The sequence below is a fragment of the Colias philodice genome, chromosome 7 (genome assembly GCF_061535455.1).
Source record: "Colias philodice isolate Cphi_HAF_F1 chromosome 7, ilColPhil1 Martin Lab GWU primary, whole genome shotgun sequence".
NCBI lineage: Eukaryota > Metazoa > Arthropoda > Insecta > Lepidoptera > Pieridae > Colias > Colias philodice.
Window position 1 is genome coordinate 2306213 of NC_143092.1, and position 23191 is coordinate 2329403.

General features: G+C 34.3%; 1 protein-coding gene across 1 annotated transcript; it reads right to left on the reverse strand.

The window, feature by feature from the left end:
* Nucleotides 1-5708: 5708 nt before the first annotated feature.
* Nucleotides 5709-21882, reverse strand: LOC149486926 (insulin-like growth factor 1 receptor). The gene is made up of 8 exons (XM_089696977.1): nucleotides 21558-21882; nucleotides 20575-20759; nucleotides 16877-17087; nucleotides 13651-13791; nucleotides 13256-13464; nucleotides 11728-11874; nucleotides 8078-8240; nucleotides 5709-7684 (listed from the first exon to the last, which is right to left on the reverse strand). The coding sequence occupies exons 2-8, from the start codon at nucleotides 20595-20597 to the stop codon at nucleotides 5834-5836; spliced, it is 2745 nt and encodes a 914-aa protein (XP_089553103.1). The 5' UTR covers nucleotides 20598-20759; nucleotides 21558-21882; the 3' UTR covers nucleotides 5709-5833.
* Between the last annotated feature and the right edge of the window lie 1309 nt (nucleotides 21883-23191).

A 23191-nucleotide genomic window follows, 5' to 3' on the forward strand; every position in this document is an offset into this window, starting at 1 on the left:
GTATTGAATAATATATGATAGAATCTTAATGTTCTTGGCTTGTTATTGGACTCTATAACATAAAAATCACAAAGTTTATTTTTAGATTTTCAATTAGAATACATACTTTTTTTACTACTACTACTATTAGAAATCATCCAATCGAATAGAACAACTTATACAAAATTCAAACCTTCATGCAAAGCGCTTTCTCGTTCCAGCCAATTTAGTTCAATAAAGCAAATGCATTTAATTACACGCAGAGCCGAAACCGAGCACGTTTAAGAATCTGTTGATCCTACCCAATAAATGATAGGGTTACATAAGCGATAACGCTTAAAGAGTTCAGCTTATTCAAAGACGCTCTGGCAATCGCCCAAGAATCTTTTAGAGTAATACGTACGGAAGTCTACGTTGGCAAAAAGTTTCAAATACTGGCAGGTACAATTTCAGTTTGTGATGTGGTTTATAAGTTAAATTGATTTCGGCTATTCGTTGTAATAAGCTGAAACGTCGGATAAGCAAATTGATAAATTATTTTGATGTATTCTTGCTGCGAACGAATCGCTATGCTGTTTATTTTCAGATGAAATGGTCAGTCGAGCGAAAGTCTAAGTCGACCAGAGCAGCATCAAAAGCTTATTTATCGACAGTCGTTTCATTGATGTAAAATTATAGAATGTTTGTTTTTAACAGCGCGATTTCTATAATTTAAAATTGAATCCGCTTAAGCTGAATCCTACTTTGATAGCGAATGCTACAAAATACATCAAACGATTATAGGTTTCATCTTATAATAAGGTTTTGCTGATTCTACCGATGAGATGTTTCGAAGAGACATTTTCTAAATGATAAACAGCATCTATCAATCTTAACGCATATTTTATAAATAAAGTAGATGATATTAGAAAAATTGATACCTATCTATGATTTCATTTTTCTCATCTTTCCGTTGAGTTTTTTTTTTCTAAATTTAAAGACTATATTATTACTTACTTTTTTTAAATTTTAATTAAATAGAAAGGTTTTAAGTCACGAGCTAGTTCTTTGGTTTCAAGGAAAACAATATGCGATGAAGTGGACTGTATGTTGATTTTGTTTGAAGAAAACCAGGGAACGAATGGTGCTAGCAAAGCAGAATTTCTAGAAATGTCCATACCACGCGCTACGTTTTTCAATTTTATGTGAACAGTATTTCCACAGCTATAATACTTTGGACAATTTATAAAAAGAAGTTAAAATTCTTAGAAATCAAGACTCGACACTCATTAAGAAGTTTTGAAAGAAAGTTAGATTTGTTTGTACAGTAACAACATTAGGTCGAGTTAGTTAATATAAAAGAGCAATAAATATGCGCAAAAGTTTCCTTTAATTGATTGTTAATAGACATTACCATATTGCAGTTCTAAAAATTTGGATATAACATATGAGTATTGCAATACTTGCTTTATCACAAGCAAATTCCGGATTCCTTAGTTATTTTCTCTATTTGATAGCATTATTTAAATAGTTCTTATGACTTATATCCAAACATTATTATGAGATGAAGTTTATCAAGAACATGAAAATTAATTTCCTTACGAAACGAGAAGGTTCTTCAAACTCTATGCTTTATAATATGTCTAGGTGTAGAAGTTTGGTTATTTTGATAGACACGAAATTTTCCTAAGAAATTTTCATTGAATTTTTGCAGTATTACAAGACTGGTGAATTATAATATGTTTCTCTCTTAGGTTTCTCTATATGTTGTTCTTCTATAACTGACTTATTACTGTACAGATAAAATCTAGCAGTAGAGGTCCAGAATTGAAGGACTCAAAATAATCATTTCAATTTTGCGAAGCTGTAAGTTCTGTTCAATTTTGTAAACCTTGAGAAAGTGGATCCACAAAGAGCGAATCTTTGTGGATCCACTTACTCGAGGTTTCATGATTCCAAATGTTGTCATATGTCACTATATCTCAAAATTCTTTATTTTAAAGTTTGTTCATTGGTATTTCAAAATTTCCTGCGCGAACAATTTATAATATAGAACAGTCAACAAGGAGTTACGGGAAAAATGTATTTACTGAACTCAAATATGCTACTCGAAGTCACATATGAACTTTATTGGCGAAATTTCAAGTTTGAAGACAAATAGTGAACAAGTTATATACATGCGCGGGCCGGTGGAAAGTTTTCGTAGCTTTGCGAAGAATGGACGATATTTAACTGAAGAATTTTCGAATTGAAAATATTGTTTTTGGAAGTTTTATGTAATTTGCGTGTCTAACGTCGTGAATAGTATTATTACATTTTATGTAAAGTTATCTATTGAGCTTTTAAGTTATCTGCTCGTAGAAAGTACGTTAATTTTACCTAAAATAGGTTTATTTTCAAACATGATTCAACTACTTATAAGCTCTATTATTCGTCTAACAATAACTTACCCTCATTAATTTTAACAAAAAATTTCTCATATTACCTAATTATTATTCTCTTACATTCCATAAAACTATGACTTCGCAGTTGCATTTCAGTCAAAATATACCTCTTCTAATGACCGTACAGGATCATTAGGACAAGTCACAGTCACTCCAGCATCATAAAAGACCAGATAGTGCACATTTTGCAGAACCGCAAGCACAACGAATGTTCGTAATTACGAGAGACGTTATCGGCGTCTGCTAAATCTTCCAACTGTAATTAGATATATAAAGCATCCAGGCGAAGTCGATTGTCATTTATATTGCAAGAACTGTATGGTTTCTTAGTAATGGTTTATAGATTTATTGGGGCATCTAGATTCTAGATGGTAATGATTTTGAATGATCGTTAATAGGTAATGTAGAGTTTGTGTAGAATGCACTTATTTATGGTACTGGAAGACGTCAATCGCCTGACTCGATTATTTTCATAAAACTAATGACCCTTTTATGTACTTACTCTGATATGATTACTTTAAAATAAAAGCTGGTGTCGCCACTTTTGGATATGTTTTGTGAAGCTTATTTACTACCTGCTTAATTTAGAAAACAATGACTTTACCATAATTACTTGAAACCTATCTTCTTGGTAGCTGTTGCTGCGTTATGCTGCGTGTTGCTCGTTATCTCTGTTCCGTGTTTTTTTTGTCGTCCCTGTTCTGTATTGCGAGGGCCGTGTTCAGAACGGCTGAACAGATTTTACGAGTTTTTAATAATAATTGTCAAAAATTAGCAGAGGTATTAAATGTAAAAAGTTTATAATAATAATATGTAGTTAAAGTTTAATAAAACATTATTATTTTTTCATATAATTTTCCAATCATAATAAGGAATGGGTTAGGTAGAGCTATGACCTTCCCGAAATTTAAAGGCAGTCCCGCAGATATAGGATTAATAAATCGATATTCCCCGATCCACCGAATAGTTTTACATTCAGTCTTACAAAGGTCTAACTAGGGTCCGTTATTTAAATTTCCAAAACGCTCCAAGGCTTAATTATCCCAGGAAGATCAGATGGGGTAGGATAAACACTGATTTTACGGTTCACTGTCGAACGGGAGTGTGCTTGACCGAATTTCAATTGATAGTGGATTACGGATAGATTACAATTATATGAGTGGATCTGGAAAACTGTAATGAATGTACTGTATTTGATGTTTAAGGGTAAAATAAAAGATAATTAAATGGAATTGGATTAGTGAAGAATGAAATTTGAATTAACGTTTTAATTATATTCACTTATTTGCCACATTTCCTACATTGTTTTGTATAATGAAGAATGAATAAATAAATAAAAACGTGTGGCACTCGGGGACTGCCGCGGTAAAGCTATTGCATGCTATGCCTTCAAGCCACACCTCCGCCCGTCGGAGTGGGGAGCGTGAGGTATTTTCGTTACGGAATTTCTCGATTCGGTCCCCGCGCTCAAGGCCCGCGATAGAAGCTATGCTTAATAAATAAATAAATATTTGCGGGTACACTGAAAAAATGTGTGTGTAATAAATTTAATCGATGTCACTACTTGCTAGTTTGTTTATTTTTGTACCTTTTATTAGCTGCTCCTGTACGTTTGTATGTAACCGACTCTTAGGCTCAATTTTAACTCACTTTAAACGGTCAGATTTAATCTAAACTTTGTACACTTATCAAAATATATCTATCTAAAGATTTATTTATTTATTTAAATATCGGTGAGAATACAATAATTTTATGAGTTTAAGCGTGAGATTTTTTTATATATTTATTAATGATTCCATACATTTTCTTCCTACAAGCTGACACGAGATTATGATTGGAGACAAAGCGACAGGCCATATTTAAATGATTTTATTTTCATTCGAATTTTAATCCTGAATTCTGTTTGCGGGAATCAGATCAGACACTAAAGTTAAAATATTCCCTTTTAATATGAGTGTCAGACGTCAGAGTTACCCAGTCGTAAGGTCCTTTCAATACATACTCGGCCTTCTGAGTAATATCTACTAAAATAGCAAGAACCACATCTAACTTTCTTGGTAATAATATAATAAACTGACTAAGTCTTAGTTACTACTATGTACTAGTTAAATATTAAAATTGTTTGCGGTGTAGCAAACGTAAGGGAGGCAAAATAAACTTTAACATCTTTATAACTTGTAAATAATTTTAAGTTTGTTGAACTTGCAATGTTTTTTTAATGAGAAATTATTCTATACACATTTTATATTAACCATGGAGGTTTCCTTATTTAAGATGCTATATAACGATTTTTCAACATATATGCATTATATGCATTTAGACATAACAAACATAGAGCTAGAGCTAGAACAAGAGCATTCTATCGTGATCTTAGTGTAAACGAAAACTTGTATTTAGTTAGAACATTGCATAGAATCTTTTCGAACGCACTAAGAACAACAAAGGAATGCTCTGCGCCTGTTTACACAAGAATCTGACATAGTGAAAAAACAATATTAGGTCTCTTGTAAGACAGGCAGACTATGGCATAAGAAAGCAAATTGTTTTCAAGTTTATTCAACTGTCATTCAGCATTATCTCGTATCTATTACTGTAATTCAAAAGGTTCCGAGTATTTCTCTCAACAATAATTTCAGCTGTATTAATTAATAATGGACGGACAAAGCTAAATAGTACTCAAAATAATAATGTAACGTAATAAATTCCAACATTATTAATGTATAAGTCATGAGCGTCCAAAAGCATTATGATGATTAACGCCATTTAAAGTCTCGAACACTTAGTATACCTTTCCAGAACTTGGCATTATTAACAAGCAAACTCCAGCCCACTTTTAATTACGAAAGTAATAAGTTATGGCAAGGATATTTTGGAAAACATTTACTCTCCTTCCATTAGACGAGATGAAACTCGGCGGGATTGTCCACTCGACCGGAATCCTTTTTGTTTCACATCAACTTGTTTATTACGGCCAATTTTTCATCAAGGAAATTGAATGCCTGCTTTTATTGAATATAAAATTTATTGGATAAATATTTTTTAACATGATGCTCGCAGATGAGAATAACGACGGCCAAGTCGTTTTAAATTTTCAGTTATTTTTTTCTACATTATTTAGTTACAGTCGCTTACAATTTTATTAATTTCATGTGCTAAATAACTGAATGAGCAAATCAAGTTATTTAACGGGCGAAGTATGTAATTAAAAAGAGAGTCAATTAAGTTTATTTATCATGCTTAAACTATATTATACTTACCTTTATTCATATATTGATTTGTGTGAATAAAAAATACTGGTATATAAATACAGCCAATTTATTTAATATCGACAGTTAAGACTAGTATTTACCTCATTATCATTGCAATCCTTAACCTAATTCTTATCATAATTGAATTATCTTATTATTAAATACCATTTGGTACACATCACTTTAATCAAATCGAGTCTCTCTTAGGGGTATAGTATAAATGGGTGCAAAGTCTGACATCATAATAGCAGGCGGTTCACTTTCATTACGATACATAGACGTGGCATCCACCAGTGGAACATCATCTGTTACATTAGTTCTGGCTTTCCATCGCCAACCAATTATAAAAGAAAACACATTTATAAAGATTCCAAACAAAACGCCTGATAGCCACCAGGTCGTCAACACTTGCGTTTGCACAACTACTTTCTTCTTCTCATCACACGAGTAACTATTTGCGAGAGTTTTAGTGCACAGTCGCACAATATATTTATTAGCAATTTGCGACTTAATTATCAAACTTGTTATGTTTCCAGGAACGCAGACGGCATGTGGAAGGAGAGAACTATAATCATTAAATTTAATCGCTGGGGAAACTTCAACTGTGTAAGACAATACTATACCATTTATAGCACTAGGTGGGTCCCATTTTACAGAAACATAGCCGAGTTCATTTGCACTGAGAAATGTGATCGTGGGAATATCAGCATTCATCGACTTCAAAGTTTTAACAACGCTCCGGGCAGATTGGCTGCACTTATCCTTCGTACACGCTCTCAAATGAAAACGATAATCCCTGTACGGCGCCAATCCTCCTATTTGGAAATCTTTTCTTGTGCCATTTAAATTTAAAGCTAAACTCTTAACATACGAGCCCACTGACATGTTCCTTGGTCTCTCGTTTTCGAAGTCGCAATCGCGAAGTATATGACACACATCAAAATATTCATCTACCATCGCACCAATAGTAACCATTGATAACATCCCACACATAGATTCACAGCTCTTATCATAATTATTTGGAGGTCTCATCACTCTGGCGTGTACTGAATAATCTTCTTCCCAATCGTAAATATTATTTGAGCAATGATCTAGTGAATTAACGTCAGCATTGTGTATATCAATCAACATTACATCTAATTCATATCTAACAATGTATGGAAGATAGTCTAAATGGTCTACCCATCGGATGACGACGACGTCAGAAGATGAAGCGGCTAATTCAATAATAAAAGGTGATTTAGGTTTTCCTACTGATGTTGTAAATTTCTCTACTGAACTCCTTGCCAAGTGTCGGTGTGTGGGGTCGTATTTTTCAATACAAATAGCATATGTTGTGGCTGGATCGAGTGATGTCAATTCCAATTCCACTACATAATCAACTGGTGTATGTATACTGACAGCATTCCAGTCTGACTCACTACATGCTTCAGGGACGGCTATACTGTGTAAGCCATGAGGAACTTTTACGTATAAAATTGTATAGTGAACATTTGCTCCAGCCTGTGGGTAAAATTTGGCTAAGGCAGCAGTTTCATTTTTTACTTTTATTGTCAAATTTAGAGAAACCTCATCACAACTACCACTATAACCGTTTAATCCTTGAGGTATGTCCAATAAACTAGGCGTTTTGGGAAACGCATGGATAAGTTTTTCAATTTGATTCATACAGAGCATCTGATTTCTATAAAACGACATGGTACCTTTGTCTACTTTTAAATTTTCTGTTACATTTGGAAGAAATAAAGTTTGCAGATTTTGCATATCGTGAACTACCAAACTATATTTATCGTTATACAGATTATCTCCACGAATACGCTTTAAAGATGGAAGGAACTCTAAAGACGTCACAACAATCGAGCCCCGTATTTCTATATAGTCCGATACTTCTTGGATGCTCCTCAAATAATATCTGAGCTCGTTCATCGCCTCTGGTAAAGCTCTTATGTGAATAGTTAAAGAGCCTTTTACGAAGACGCATTTAGCAGCTGCTTGGATCGACGCTAAAGTCTGTACCGTTAAGTTGTAACAAGTCTGGAAAGAAAGTTATTTTTAGACTATAAAGAAGATGTTAAGAATATTTCCTAAAGATTTTACAAGACGGAATATTTGAGGACGGAATATTTGTAAATCAATACTCCACTCTACAATACTCTGAGAAATTTTAACAACCTACCTATTCTTCGCACAATGATCAAACATAACATTGGTATAACAACGATTCAAACGTGGTTCTTTCATGTTCTAAAATGAATTAAAACATCAAAGACGTGCAAAAAGATTCCAAAACTCAGTGTCGGTAACCATTAGGTAAAAGCATTTGATCTTTTGGCCACATAAATAAAATATTCGTTGAAAATAATGAAAATATACCGCAAGATTTGAGTGTGTTTACTAGGGATGTGTTGATACCGTTAGTATAATTACCTTATGGCAGTTGTCACATGGTTCGCAGGTCACCAATCCCGAATTAGTAAATCTGACGTAGTTTTCTGGACAATCGGAAACACATGTATTGTTCCACGGCCAGCGGTCCAAATGTCTACATTCATCTATTGTCACACAGTAATTACTGTCTGTTAGGACAATCCTGAAATGAACGTTACAATTAACTTTTGTCCAGGCTGGTCTTAATTTTTTGCACGAATAAACTGATTAACTACCTACTCAGTGTATTGAAGTTAATTGAGAGGGGACAATAATTTTGTAATTTTGTCCTTATTTTTTTATGATTTTAATTTATATAAATTGTCTCATAGACTCATACCAGTAACCTGGAAGATTGGATATAGTTACAATACATAATTTTAGTTAAGTAAAAAATAGGACAAATCGATTACCTAGTTATTTAATTATAGTTCCTGAATGCTTGGCTGATGATTTATTTATAATATCAATTGAAAAAAGCTACTATTTCTTATAAACGCCAATACAACTATACACCTAGAACTAAATGCATAAAAATAAAACCGGCCAAGTGCGAGTCGGGCTCGCGCACAAAGGGTTCCGTAGCAGCAAATATAATAAATTACAGTTAAATCAACCTATCTCAAAAACTATAAGAGATACTTTGATCAAACCAAAAATCGTTGAAAGAGTTAATTAGCATGCATCACCTCTATTTTTTTTAGAATTTTATACCCCGTAGTTATAAAAATAGAGGGGGGGGACATACTTTTTACGACTTTGAGAGCTGATATCTCAAAAACCGTTCACTTTAAGAAAAATGTTTTTTAGAAAACTTTATATCATTTTAAAAGACCTTTCCATTGATACCCCACACGGGTATGTACATCGAAAAAAAAAATTTCATCCCTCAGTTACATGTATGGGGGGCCCCACCCCCAATTCTTTTTTTTACTATTTAGTGTCATATTTTTGTAGCGGTTCATACAACACATATTCCCATCAAATTTCATCACTGTAGTACTTATAGTTTCCGAGTAAATCGGCTGTGACAGACGGACAGACGGACAGACGGACAGACGGACATGACGAAACTATAAGGGTTCCGTTTTTGCCATTTTGGCTACGGAACCCTAAAAAATGAAAGGTAACGAGGAAACTTTTTAACAACGTAACGAACCGACTTCAAACTTAACGGCTATGAAATTAACTGCTGCATAACTTATAAGCAGTATTTTAAAGGATAATTTTATAATATAAAATAGGTAAAATGTAGGTTTGAAAACAATCTGAGACAGAATAAACTCCAAAAAAGAAATATTGTAAGTACTTATTTTTTGTTAATGGCTACCTTTTTTTTTTTTTTTTATAGTGGGGAAATCTTCTTAGATACCCCCGGCTCCCGGGGATGGAGCCGTGGTTATGTCGGATTTCTACCGACTAAAACCCCACTCTGTTCCATCGCGCTGCTTTGGACGGAACTGCGGGAACGGTTACGACTCTACCGCGTGTCCCGCCCAGCAGATGCCCGTTTCCAGGCCCACCACTAGAACCCCCCTCGCTGGTGGCTGCTGGAACGAAGGCTTACGCCACCAACGCGCAGACAATGGATCTTTCCCCGCTCCATCATCCGCGTTCCCCCGAACCTCCGACCCCATCACCGTCCGGCCGGAGGGTGCACGCCGGAAGGTACTCCAATGTGTGAAATACACGTCGGGGGACCCTCCGGCGCACTTTTATAGAGATTACCTCGCAGCCCCCACCTCACCAGAGGTGGCGGCCCTCGGTCCGGCCCCACGGACCGGATTACGAGTTGGCAGACGGCCGTTTTACAGCGGCCGCCGCCCCACACCTCTCTGCAGGAGTCTCCGCGCGTCATCATAATGACGCATCGGGATCCCGCCCTCCGCTGCACGGCGTGGCTTGCTAAACAGCGAGCCCGCCGCGCCGCGACCTCTGGCCGCCATCCACCGCCGCATAAAAGCCGGCTCCTCTCTGGCCCGCAAATAGGACCTCTGCCGTCGGGTCAGTCGAGGCTTTCCAACCCCAACTGCCGTTCAGCGCCACCTTTGCCTAGTGGACACGGGGTCCACCAAGCCACGACCTCTGGCCGCATTCCCACGCCGCACACAGCGGCCGCTGGGCCACACCTAGCCCTGGCCGTCGGGCCGGTCGAATCTCCCCGACTCTAAACCAGCCGTTCAGCCCCTCGCTGGTCCAATTTCGCTTCACTCAGAGGGCCATAACTCTGAGCTACTGAGCCCCTCCGCCGCGACAAGGCCTGGACCGTTGGGGGGTGTTAATGGCTACCTACTTTGCATGCACTGGCGTATCTTTATAATGTGTTAATTTTAAGAAATCAATATGGTGGTGATATCACTACTAGACACACTACTTTTTTTCTTTTACTACTACTTACTGTTGGATACAATGTAACTTGATAACAACAATGTAGTTAGATACTTTCGACACCCAAAATTTCTGAAGATCTTCACATCATGCTCAGGTCTTAAAACCTAATTAAAACATGTTTAAATCTAAAACTCAAAATGAAATACATTGAATTTAAACAACCACAAATTAGTATTTACTCAAAGTTAAAAATGTCTTAAAATGAAACATCTAATAATTTCCCAATAAAACGTTCACAACAAATATTAACAGAGAGCGATAAAACGATCCAAACAAAACACAAGCAAAACAAATTAAAATACTTTGTTTTTGAACGGAGACGTTATATCTGTAGCTAAATTCGTAATTCCCTCGAATTCGACATCCGATATCCAAGTGAAATCCTGAATAATGGCTCTGTATCGATTCTAAATGAGGTACTTAGAATTGCTTGTTTTCGGTGTACGTGATCATGTTTTATTTTTTCCTTAGTCAAGTAACGGTTTCGATTTAAGCGATTTATTGGATGACATTCATGAATTATGACCGTATTGAGAAGGTTTTTAGTATTTCAATTAAAATTTCTACAATTACACAATTGAACATCATTCAACCCCATTAAGCTTTTATTTTATAAATATTTTAGTCCTGTTTTAAAATATTTTTTAGTTAAATGGTTAAAAATAGAAAAATTGAAAGCCTGGAGATCGAAATAATACGGGACTAACCTAGTTGCGGCCGCTGACATCCAATATTGTTAAGCCAAATTAAGTTAACATAGGAGAGATTTGTTTTTGCTAAAATGTTTATTGTATCCTAAAATAAACTTTTTACCAAAAATAAATCTCTCTTGTTGTATATTCTAAAGGTTCAGGGTTATAATATACACGAAACTGTATAACTTTAGTTTTAAAGGAATTGATTTTACAAACAAATAAATAAACAAATATTCCGGCAGATTCCAGAACCTCCTCCTTTTTTGCAGTCGGTTATTATAATGAGATTGTGCTGTAAATAATATTAATTGCGAATGCGTCACAAGGCAAGACCTAAAAGTCATTTTTGTATGGTTACCGACTTCTATTTAGGTTTGCTATTGAATTACCATACACTAGAATATTAGACATTCAATGAGAACCTATGGTTTATAGCACGTACCATTTGCATTGCTGCGAACATATTAACCAACCTATATAACCCTCTTACAGGCGACAATTACATATTACATGAACACAAATCACGTGTCGTCACACCATACACACAAACACATTAATACTCACGTTCCATCCGGGCACGTTGGCACACACATCCCTTTGTATGTGAAATATCGACATAAGGAACAATTCTTTGCGTCGGTTCTGCGGCAACCGATACATTCAGGGCTACACTGCTCCGCCTCGGGTCCTTCGAGGAATCGCTGACATTTCCTGTCAACGGGTGGGAATGTCTTTATCTATGTTTGAAGTATGGCTTGTGTTTCATGATACTGTGTGTTGTGCAGTAGACAAATAATTGAATGAAAATATAATGGATCAAAGGATTCAGAAACGCTCCTAAAAGATGATGAGACGATGTCGTGTGGAATTGGAATTTGGAAAATGAAAAATGTTATTTTATTATCTAAGAATAAATTGCCACGCGCTGATTACATTATTTTAATAAAATAAACTATTATTTTATATGATTATTTCAATAATTAGTAATTTAGGGAAGCCTGTAAAATCATAATTGTGTTCATGGAAACTTTTGTTTCTTTGAATAATTAAATAAGGAGAAACTCATCATCAATAAATCGATAAAATTTTCTGCCTTAGTTACTATATTCAAATATTATACGTTCCTATAATCCTTGAATTTATTCAGCAGAATAAGTGATAAGGGCTCCATTTTGACAAACGACGTGCAACGATAAAAGGGCTTCCCTTGAGCATTCTACTTCGGTCGGCCTCTTATCAACATTATCCTTACTAATATAAATATTAATGCTTTAATGGATTACCTTAACTCCGAGAAAGTAAATATATTTCTTTTATTTTGTAGTAAACCACTAAATCCTAGCTAGATGGCATGTTTAAAGATGCAAAAAGGTAAACAAGATTGAAATAATTTTTTATCAGAATAAAATTAACTTTGGAACTTTCCACACAAGGCTCTCTAGTCACAAGCTAAGCAAGACGTGTATTAAGATAAATAGACTAAACTGATATCCTCGCAAATATATTTTTTTGTTCATAAGTTATTTTTACTCGGAAAACATATTATACATTACCTGTTGTCCAGGCGTGTAGATCGAAGACACCTTTTCTAAGGCATAATGATCTAGTTCATTAACTAATGCGCTAAATTTTGTTGTCGTATACACGACTTACAGTTTTCTAATCAATTCAAGAAAAGAGATGAAATTATAACTGAACTAACTTATGCTCATGGCTGGTAAATTATTATTTTAAAACTTCTAGCGCCAGTTTCACAACTTACTGATAAAGTCTTTCAACACTATTTGGATTCTATTTTCATAACTAATAAAATAAATTAAAATTGTAAATGATGTGTCAATTTGAGAAGTTGTGAAGCTAGCTATTGATCATTAATTTTTAAGCTATTGCATAGCTTCTATCGCGGGCCTTGAGCGCGGGGACCGAATCCAGAAATTGCGTAACGAAAAACCTCACGCTCCCCACTCCGACGGGTGCGGAGGTGTGGCTTGAAGGCATAGCATGCTATTGCATGCTTTACCGCGGCAGTCCTCGAGTGCCACACGTCTTTTTTTTTTAAGATTTATCAATGCAACTTAAAAGTTAAAATTACCTGTTATTCCAGCAATAGTTCGTAGAAGCATTAGTAGAGCACGTACAAGGTATGGTCTTGCAGCTATTATACGGGTCCATGGCACTGAGTACATGCCTTGCGTTTGGTGCTATAACGCCCCAGTTGACAGAATCTACGTAACATGTCAACGGACCAGTCCAGATGATTACTCCACCTCTGTCAATTTTGAGTAGATTTGATAGACCTATCTGGAAATAGAAAGATTTTAAAGAATTCCTTTAAAACATTTTCTTAGTAGGCAATAATTACAGAGAGAGCAGCCCAATAAAATCTCGTTTTGAAAAAAATGTAATACGAAATCAGACGAAGTAATTTCAGAGTGTTTTCCAAACAATAGAACTATACAATGTTATCTAGTTAATTGTTTATATTACCTCTCTCAGTTTGGGCATATCATTAATGATAAGCGCGTAGTCAGTTATGAGCGTGTTGCCTCGTATCCTCATGAGATTAGGAAACAATTCTCCAACAGACTCCAAACCAAAAACTCTATACATCACTACGAAACCTGTTACCTGCAAATGCGTATACCATTATAAGATTACGGAAGATATCATTACTAGACATGTAAATGTATTTATTGACAAGGATAATAGGGTATCCTCAGATTTTTAGAAATACTACTAAACGTCACCAATATAAGTAAACTCAAAGGATAAATATAAATTTTGGCAGACTATTGCTAAAACCTTACAAAATAGTTGGCGAGTATCGCTAAAATATTACAATCCATTTACACATATCTTGTCACTCTTCAGAAAAAAGGAAAAGGAAAAATGTAACTCCGACTCGACGATCTCGGCTCATTGAATAAAACATTCACATGATATATAAAACTTCCTCCATTGCTAACAAGAAATAGACGTTAGATACGTTTGTTTCCATTTAAGCATTACCAGCGTTAATTTCTAGTGTTATATTTTCTAATGAGAAAGCTCTTCATCGCGTTGTTTTGAATGTAACAAACAAGGGGACGTAATAAATCAAAATAATTGCTCGCAAGTCGCACATACAACTACCACACAAATGTATATTATACCGTCTCTCGTAACGATACTCGAATTAAGTCTCCAGTTTTAACAGTCATTGAAGTGAATCATCTAAAATATAAAAATTAGTAACTATTGAGCTCATAGCTATTCATGACATTTCTAGAAGACTGAAGAGTTTTCCAGGGAAGAGTGCGCCATTGATGTCGAATCTAAACTTCCACTATTGAACTATAAACTCGTACCATTAAAGGAGAATGTGGTAAAATCAGTTGACCCAGATACGGTAAACTACGTGAAGTTTTCTTAGCATCGCCGCCATTGTGCAAGAAAATCCTCATAACTAATGCGAATTTATTAGTTCTGGATATGTACAAACACGTACAGTGTACACGTACATAATACTTCCAATTTCTACCGAATTCCAATTCATTGAGCCCTAAGTATTTCGATTCACCGCTCAAATCCGACAATAAACCTATCAGGAAACCTAGACGCTAGAAACTTAACTTCACTAGAATTTCCAATGCACATTCCGTTTGAATTGGAAACGATTTATAAAACTAAATGGATCAACGATTTAAACGCTTCAGCTTTGATAAATCGTTCACCTTTTATCGGTGAAAGTTCCCGTATCGGGATCAAACGGTTTTATTTTCGGATTAATCCCTAAAATAACAATTTCCTATAGCTGTCTTAATATTTCCATGTGCGTTTTTAATAATATGTTCAACTATTTGGAAGGGAAACTTCCATAAATTCGTGGCTATGGAAATATTTTTTCGAACTATTTGTTTTTATTTCACGAAAGTGTACATTTAGTGCTAACTTCTCTTTTTGTGAAGAATCTAGAACATTTCCAAATATATCTCTCAATTTACAAGTATCAAATGTTGTACGATTCATAGTGTATTAAAATTAATACGTTGCGTAATACGTACGTTTGGTTACCTACGCGTGCAATTTTATTACTAAAATCTACCACAATATTCATCTTCCCTACCATACTCGTATCTTCGACCTTACGAGTAATATTACCGACAATATACTTTACCGCAATATATTCCTACAATGGAACTCTTATTGAAATTTATTCATCTAGTGTACTAGCAATAATGCTAACAGAATCACCTGAGGAACTTGCCTGGTATAATATCCTTGAAATTGGGGCAAATTATATAATTCATGGAAAATTATGAGTATAGGAAAAAAGCACGAGGAAAAATAGACAATAACACATTGAAAATTAGTGTCAAACAATATCTACTGATTGGCTTCATTTCAATAGCATTTGTGCTAATACAATTTTCTTTAAGAGACAAATAACGTAAGTAAACATAATATTGTATTAAATTATATACAAGAATTTTTCTAATAGAACGACATTCATCGAATAAATCAATTAATTAAAGTAAGGTAAGGGCCGTAAAATAAATGTAAGTTTTACGTACCAGTAGATTAACTTTTCTATAAGATTTCCGTGTCACATTTTATTTCCTTAAGATAACTACTAATTAAACATTTTATCGAGTATAAAGTACAGTATTGAAGTAAACAAAATTATTATTATTAGGACCCATGTAAATCCAAAAATCTTACACCAATGATGATAATTAGCTGGGTCCACACCGGCCGATCCACCGCGATCCGATCGCGCGCGGCAGGCGCGCGATCCAAAGATGCGGGCGGTGTGGACGTGCCGCGCGCGATCCATGCACGCGTTTTGCCGCGCGCGATCCCTACCTCGTGCGATCCGTTAGCGGGCGGTTTTTGTACCCGCTTCAAAGGTGCCTCAGTTGCGTGATGCGCGCGGTGTGGACGGTTGTGTTGGATCGCGCGATCCACCTCACCATGGACATCTCAGAAAGTCGAATATCTCAAATTGATTAGCATTCATTCTTGCAAAATTGTGTTCAACTTAATCTGAAACTAACTCTGCGTACAGCTGAGTCCCAGATGCCAATCGATTTTTATAAAATTGTTTCACCCAAAACCGTCGATTTCTTTTTTTTTATTTTTTGCGCAAACATTTCAGTATAATAAAAGTTACTGCTGCAACGGCAAGACGCCGCCGTTGTACGTGTGACTCCATATCGTACAAGAGTTAGACTGGCTGAATCACGGATCGCCTTAGGATCACTTGGAGCGCATATTTTGGATCGCAAGTTTTTAAAGTGGATCGGCCTAACATGATCCACGATCCATGCTCCGCGATCCTGGATCGCGGATCGCGGGATCACTGGATCATCCGGTGTGGACCCAGCTATTGAAACATTTTCGAGCGATCTAGGTTACCTTGAATCATATTCACTAAATTAAACTCTTCTCAACTTTCTGACATCGAACACAATATCAAAATAAATAATAACTACAACAATATTTAATTTAAATGCATTTTCATTTTCCCCTTTTATTGCAAATTTTACTTTGGTACTGATCACGGCGCTCATTCCTCGAGATCTCGACGATATAGCAAAGAATCATTGTCATAATGCAATTTAACCATATTATTTCATCATAATCATAACTTGTTTTCAAATGAACAGTTTAGCAGTAGTGTCTAACATCTAATCTTTAAAGATCTCAAAAAAAAATAAAGAAAATTACTCACCTCCTTCAGGTTTGGGAAGCTGACATTCCTAAAATGGCTCCTATTCGTCCTCTCCAATAACGTCATTTTCAAGTTTCCAAGTATTATAGTACAGTTCTGCAGTTTGTGTAGCAAGCTTAGTCTATTTATGAACATATCTGTACAATATCCATGGTATTCGTATGGTCCGTTAAAAGAAGCGCTGGATCCAATGAGTGTGCATAATGTAAGCCTGTAATAACCTTCTTCAATAACTTTTGTGTGAGAGATCAAAGGAATGAAAACATTGTATAATATTTAGGAACGTAGCGTTTACTCAATACTTTTCTTTGTGGATAACAAAGGTCAAATAAATAAGACGTTACACACGCTTAAGGATGATTTGTGAAAAATAATTCCTATTAAAGCTTAGATATTACAACGGGTCACCATGAAATTTGACTTTGATTGCAAAGCATTAAATTTGGTAGTTTAGGTCGTAATTAGACGGAAAAAAATATATGGCATGAAAAACTTTGCTTTTGTGCTTAGAAGACTGATTGAACGAAATTTTTAAAAATCTCGGATTTTAATTTTTGATTGAAAATAAAACTATTGAAATAAAAATGTTTATTATTTTTATTAAGTTTTACTATCAAATTAGCTTACAGAAAAGTGGGAAATAACTTAAAAGTGCACACTTTTAATTTTTCTTTTATGTTCATAGCTACTTTCTCTCAATAAACCCCAAATATAGTCGCCCATCATGTTTTCATTGAATTGGCCTTGATAGCGTTGTTCAAAATTTATGATGTCCTGATGGAAACGTTCTCCTTGCTCTTCGGAATAGGCTCCCATATTGTTTTTAAATTTATCCAAATGAGCATGCAGCATATGTACTTTTAATGACATCCTGCAGCCCATGGCCTTAAAATTTGTAATTTGCCTTACCTTCCAAACACCTTTTACAATAACTACAAGCAACATGTGGAGCCCATGGCTTATGTTCATTCCGTACAGGACAGTCAAAATATGCTTCATAGGCTTCACAGAGAACATGAGATGTCTTTAGTTCATATTTCACGTCTCGAACTTTAATAAATTGACCACATATAAAACAAAATGCATCAGCATCGTATTTGCACTTTCGTGACGACATTTTAAGTTATTCTGGGCTTGTAAATAACACCTGATGGTTGTTTATCACTCGGGTGCCATCTAGCGGCACATTGTAAACGTTAACCCACTCTCACCGCGTGGTCTTTTTAAAAATATTAAAATCAATTAAAATTTATGAAAAAATTGAAAAATGAGTATTATTATTATAACTATCACAAAAGCAAACTTTATACCGAAAAAAGGTATTTTCTTTTCGTTTTTGTGCATAACTAACTGGAAAATAATAGTATAAACTTTAGGACAAAGAACGAAAATTTTTTTGTCGAGTCGTGTTATATTCCGTGTTATTTTACGAAATTTTTAGAACATTTTAAGAGCATGTACTCGAGGATTATTTATTAATAACATCATAGCAGTGCACAACGTTAGCCTTTCTGAAAATTTTCAGCCACGCTTCACGGAATTTTTATAATTAGTAAGGTATTAAATATTTTTATATTCTGAGAAAATTAATTTTGTATAAAATGTGTTGTGAATGATATAAGGTGTAATTTTTTATTATCTTAATAACATACACTTCAACATTTTGTTTACAAATTTCAAACATCTTATTATGTTCAAAGCCAAATACATAATCAAGAACCGATTTATGAAAAATTTTATTCACGCATATTCGTTTCATATGAGTACCACACGTTCATATGCTTCAAACACATCACTAAAAACTGGTATAGAGAATAAACAACCTCTTGTTAAACATAATTTAAAACATTGACTTATTGATACCCGAGACCTTTGCTCCATAAATTGACTACAAATTGAATTTTCTTCACCCGTTAAGGTCAAAACCGGAGCTCGGAATAAATAATATTCAACGAGACTTTCAACGGCTTATTTTATAGGTTACAGATAAAAATTTGTACATAATAATCACAAAAGCTAATTAATTAGCTTTTGATATAATATATTTCTAGATATTTCTTCGCCATATCCTGGGTTTATTGAGATAAGGATTGTGACGAGAAATATATGTGTAGGTATGTATAACGTATTAGGTATTTTTCCATCCTACTACATAGAGATAATATGTACTACGGACTACATAATATTATCTCTATGTCCTACTAGTATTATAAATGCGAAAGTTTGTGAGGTATGTATGTGTAATGTGTATACTGTATGTGTACAGATTACTATGAACACACATGTAGAGGGTAACTTGGATTAACACATAGGATAGGTTTCATCCCGGAAATCCCACAGGAACGGGAGCAATGCGGGTTTTTCTTTGAAAACGCAGGCGAAGCCGCGGGCGGAAAGCTAGTACAATATATTATCAAAAGCTTTTTTTATGTTCAGCTTACATCGATACATATCAATATTTCCAACTATGGTTATATCAAAAATGTATATGTATTACTTAGCACAGTATTACAATATATTTAGGAAATATATTGCAATACTGTAGTATTAGTGTCTAGCTTTAAAGATGCAGTAAGGGCCAATAGATTGATCTCTCTAATATCCATACTACCATACAATAGCGAGGTCTTATTATACTGGTTCCTGGATCTAGCTACTAGAATATTGTTATCATAATCGATTGGCATGATTCACATTTCACATAACATCAAACGTGTGTGGCATCCGAGGACAATATTGCGATTACAAAGATTATTCTGTCTCCAGGTATGCAATCAATTGCGAATAATTTCTCATAGAATTCTTGTTTTAGTAATTAGTGTACGACTATTTAAATGGTATACTTTATATCACTTTAATTATTGACGCCAGAATACTATGTTTTGTATCTGTTCTTCTTTGACGCTGAAATTGACGAAATTACGTGAATTTTGGTCTGGGAAAAAGTTACTTTCTGCCCTGATACCACGGTATACCTATAATTACTTATATTAAATAGATTTTTTGCACGACTACAAGTCTACTTGCACAGGATATAAGGTTGTATAAGATTGATGTTAGTTTAACTTTTTTATAGCAGAGCAAGGAGCAGGTGGGCCACCTGATATTAACAGCCACATTAACGACTGTGCACTACGCAGCCTGCGTTGAGTTAAAAGGTCAATGAGAAGTTACTCGCATTTCATTTTAAGTTACTAAATAATAGGTATTAAAACCATAGGTGATAGGGGTCACATTCATTTGATATCAAATTAGGACTTATTGATTTTTCAAATATATCAATCTGAGCTAAATGTTATAATTTTTTGATAAACGTTAGTTCACATTATTCTGTAATAACAGACGATTTTTGTTTCTAGCCCAAATAAAAGAAATAACGTTCTTTTTTCAAAGCCTGTATTTACGCGGGACACAATTTTTGGCTCATAGCATACTGCCCATAAATCAGATAGAGGTTTACAACAAGCATATTTTGTAGGATTCTTCATTTTATCAATATCTAATATTTAGCAAGTTAAACCTTCCATAATGAATTATAATAAATTATTAGATATTAAAGATGAAAGTGAATCTTATTGTACCTTTTTAATATTTCAACGGTCGTCATATCTCTCTTTCGCAATCTTTGATTCACTCATTCATTTCTACCAACATTATTCTATCATTATTTATAATTACAAAAAAAAGTAAATAATTACCAAATTACCGCTGCTGACGCCATAATACTCTGAACTTGTCTCACCGAACTTTTTGTACTTTTTCTGCGTCCGCGCCTTCAATCTTTTTCTGAACAATAATCTTCGAAGCAGCTTCAAATACACATTAGATCCACACGGAAGGCACATTGTTTTTGAGACTCTTGATACATTTGTTCCTTTACTACCTGTATAAAAGATATGATATATAGGTATAAATCCTAGGTAATAGGTTTAAATGATATTTTTAAATTATGTATTTTGAATTACATTATGGACTTTATGTACATTAGGAAATAGGAATTTCACTTAGTCCAATTCAGCAAGAATATAATATTATTATCTTAACTGAAGTTAAAACCATGAATTTTCCTTTTGTTTAGGTATCTACTACTGAGGCATAGAGAGGTACCTCTCTATCAACGTAGAAACGTGAAAATCATTACAATATATTCTGATCAAACCTCCTTTGATTTAAATCGTCGAACAGTTTATAAACTTCTTCCATTATAGTAGTAAATCTAACTTGAGCATTTTAATTTATGATTTTATCTCCAATATTTTTATAGATTTCATCGGTGAAATTAGGATTCAATGTTAAAATCTAATAAACAGAATATGGTGTTATTTTACATAATAATATTATGATTTTCGCTTGTTTTTCGTCTATATTATGTTACCCACATAATTTGAAATAATTTTCTCATTATCAAAATAAATAGCTAGGTAATACAGCTACAACGTTGACGTTCGTTTTTATTTAAACAAATTTTAATTATGATTATACTGAAATAATTAAAAGAGGAAATTATTTAGTCATACAGCTTTATAAATATGTACGTCAGTAACTAACCAAATCTGGCGGAACAAGTCGCACAAAAAAACCTACCTGCACTTAGCCAGTTTACCGCTTTCAAAATAACGACGCTTAAAACTTTAAAAACTTATTGCTTTTATCAAGTAATACGTGGTATTTACCTACTTACCCCTTTATATTCAGGTCAAAATGCTTGCGTATAACGCTATTGCAATTAAAATTTCGAACAAAAGAATGAAACGTTGTAAGTAAAAACGAGAAAGATTACCGACGTTTCGACACAAAAAAAATAAAAACAAGATGGCGCCCAAATTGCGAAAAATTTCGTACACAGGGTGCTTTCAACTTTGTCATGGACGTTTAAGGTTATTGGTTCTAGACAGACATACGTCTAGGTAGTGTAATTATAAATGCGACTTATCTACAAGGAAAATAACACTGAATTTATTAAATGCGCCCGAGCGAATTAGAGTTGCCACTGAGACTAACGTTACATCGAGTTAGTGCAAATTATTTAATTATGCTCGTGAAGATTCGATAGGCTCTTAATTTAGGACCGTGACCTTAAAAAGGTCACCGATGTTATACAGGTTGATGGGATTTAAATACCGCTTTTTTTTCAATGTACATGTTTTTACTTTTTACCTACGTAAAAAACAATAGGTAGGTATCGAGAATTATATATCTGCTAATGGGAACATTGATTATAATATTATATTCAAATGCACCTATTTGTTTCTTTTAAATCTGCTATAGGTTACATTGAATCCAATTTTATGGATGGATATTTTTGAACACTCAGACTCTTTTGAATTAAAAACAAGATTATTTAAATGTATTACAATTGTTATCATTTTAATATAGCTAGTAAATGGTAGTCATTAGTTTTCTTATTCTATAATATATTTTAGTTCCTTAAATATTTTAAGCTTAATATTGAATCCTAAAACTCTTAGCTACGAAATATAACTTTAGCTACCTGAAAGAGAAAATACGGAGCTAATTGCCGTTCCTAGTTTGTAAATTGAACTAAATTCAGGGCAGACCAATTACGTACCTACTGGTACATAAAAATTTCACTTTGACCTTGTTCTAAATCTGGTTCATACAACCTACCTATGAATCAACTACGTAGGTAATATTTCTGATGGCACATATATAAACTATAATCCTACAAGATTTGGCAACACGTAGAGTATTATTAATCTTAAAAATAAATATAAAATGTACAGAGAATTCGATTGTCAGTCGTATTAATAACAATTACATATAATAAAAAAAATATACAAAAAAGTACACTCACTGTTCTGTTGCAGTTTAAAAAAATATATTGAAGTCAGTTATTACAAAGCATCCTGTATAACGAAGGCCCGCAGGTCAAGTGGGCTTAACAAGTAATATTGCATTTTGTACGCTGTACATAAAGCGCTGAGTGCATGCTTGTATAAAGATATAGCTTGCAGCTTAAGTATCGTATCTTACGATAGCCTGTTGTATAATAATCTACGTCAAGAATTATATTGTCTTATTCCGGGTAACTGAACATTGCTAAAACTGAACAGCTCGCAATAATAATTAACTACTAGAGACTGGAAAGCTTTCGTACTGTTAATTTAAATACTAAAGTCTTGTTCAGGGTTAGTTAGTTAGTTTCTACTGATTTGAATGAAGTTTGCAATAAAAATAGCTGATCTCTCAGTATAGAAGAGATCGAATATAGGCGACTTTATAGGAAATGAGCCCCTAAAACCGTTTTTTCCGTGTACCTAGGTATACTTGTTCAGAAGGGAAGCGGTGGGGCCC

What these genes read in the sequence shown, in the direction of transcription:
- LOC149486926 (XM_089696977.1), bottom strand. Translation starts at nt 20,597, where the DNA reads ATGGCGTCAGCAGCGGTAATTTG. An exon ending in GCTTCCCAAACCTGAAGGAG is followed by an intron (nt 13,792 to 16,876) that starts GTGAGTAATTTT and finishes ACGCATTTGCAG; the next exon opens with GTAACAGGTTTCGTAGTGAT. An exon ending in AACTATTGCTGGAATAACAG is followed by an intron (nt 11,875 to 13,255) that starts GTAATTTTAACT and finishes ACCCGTTGACAG; the next exon opens with GAAATGTCAGCGATTCCTCG.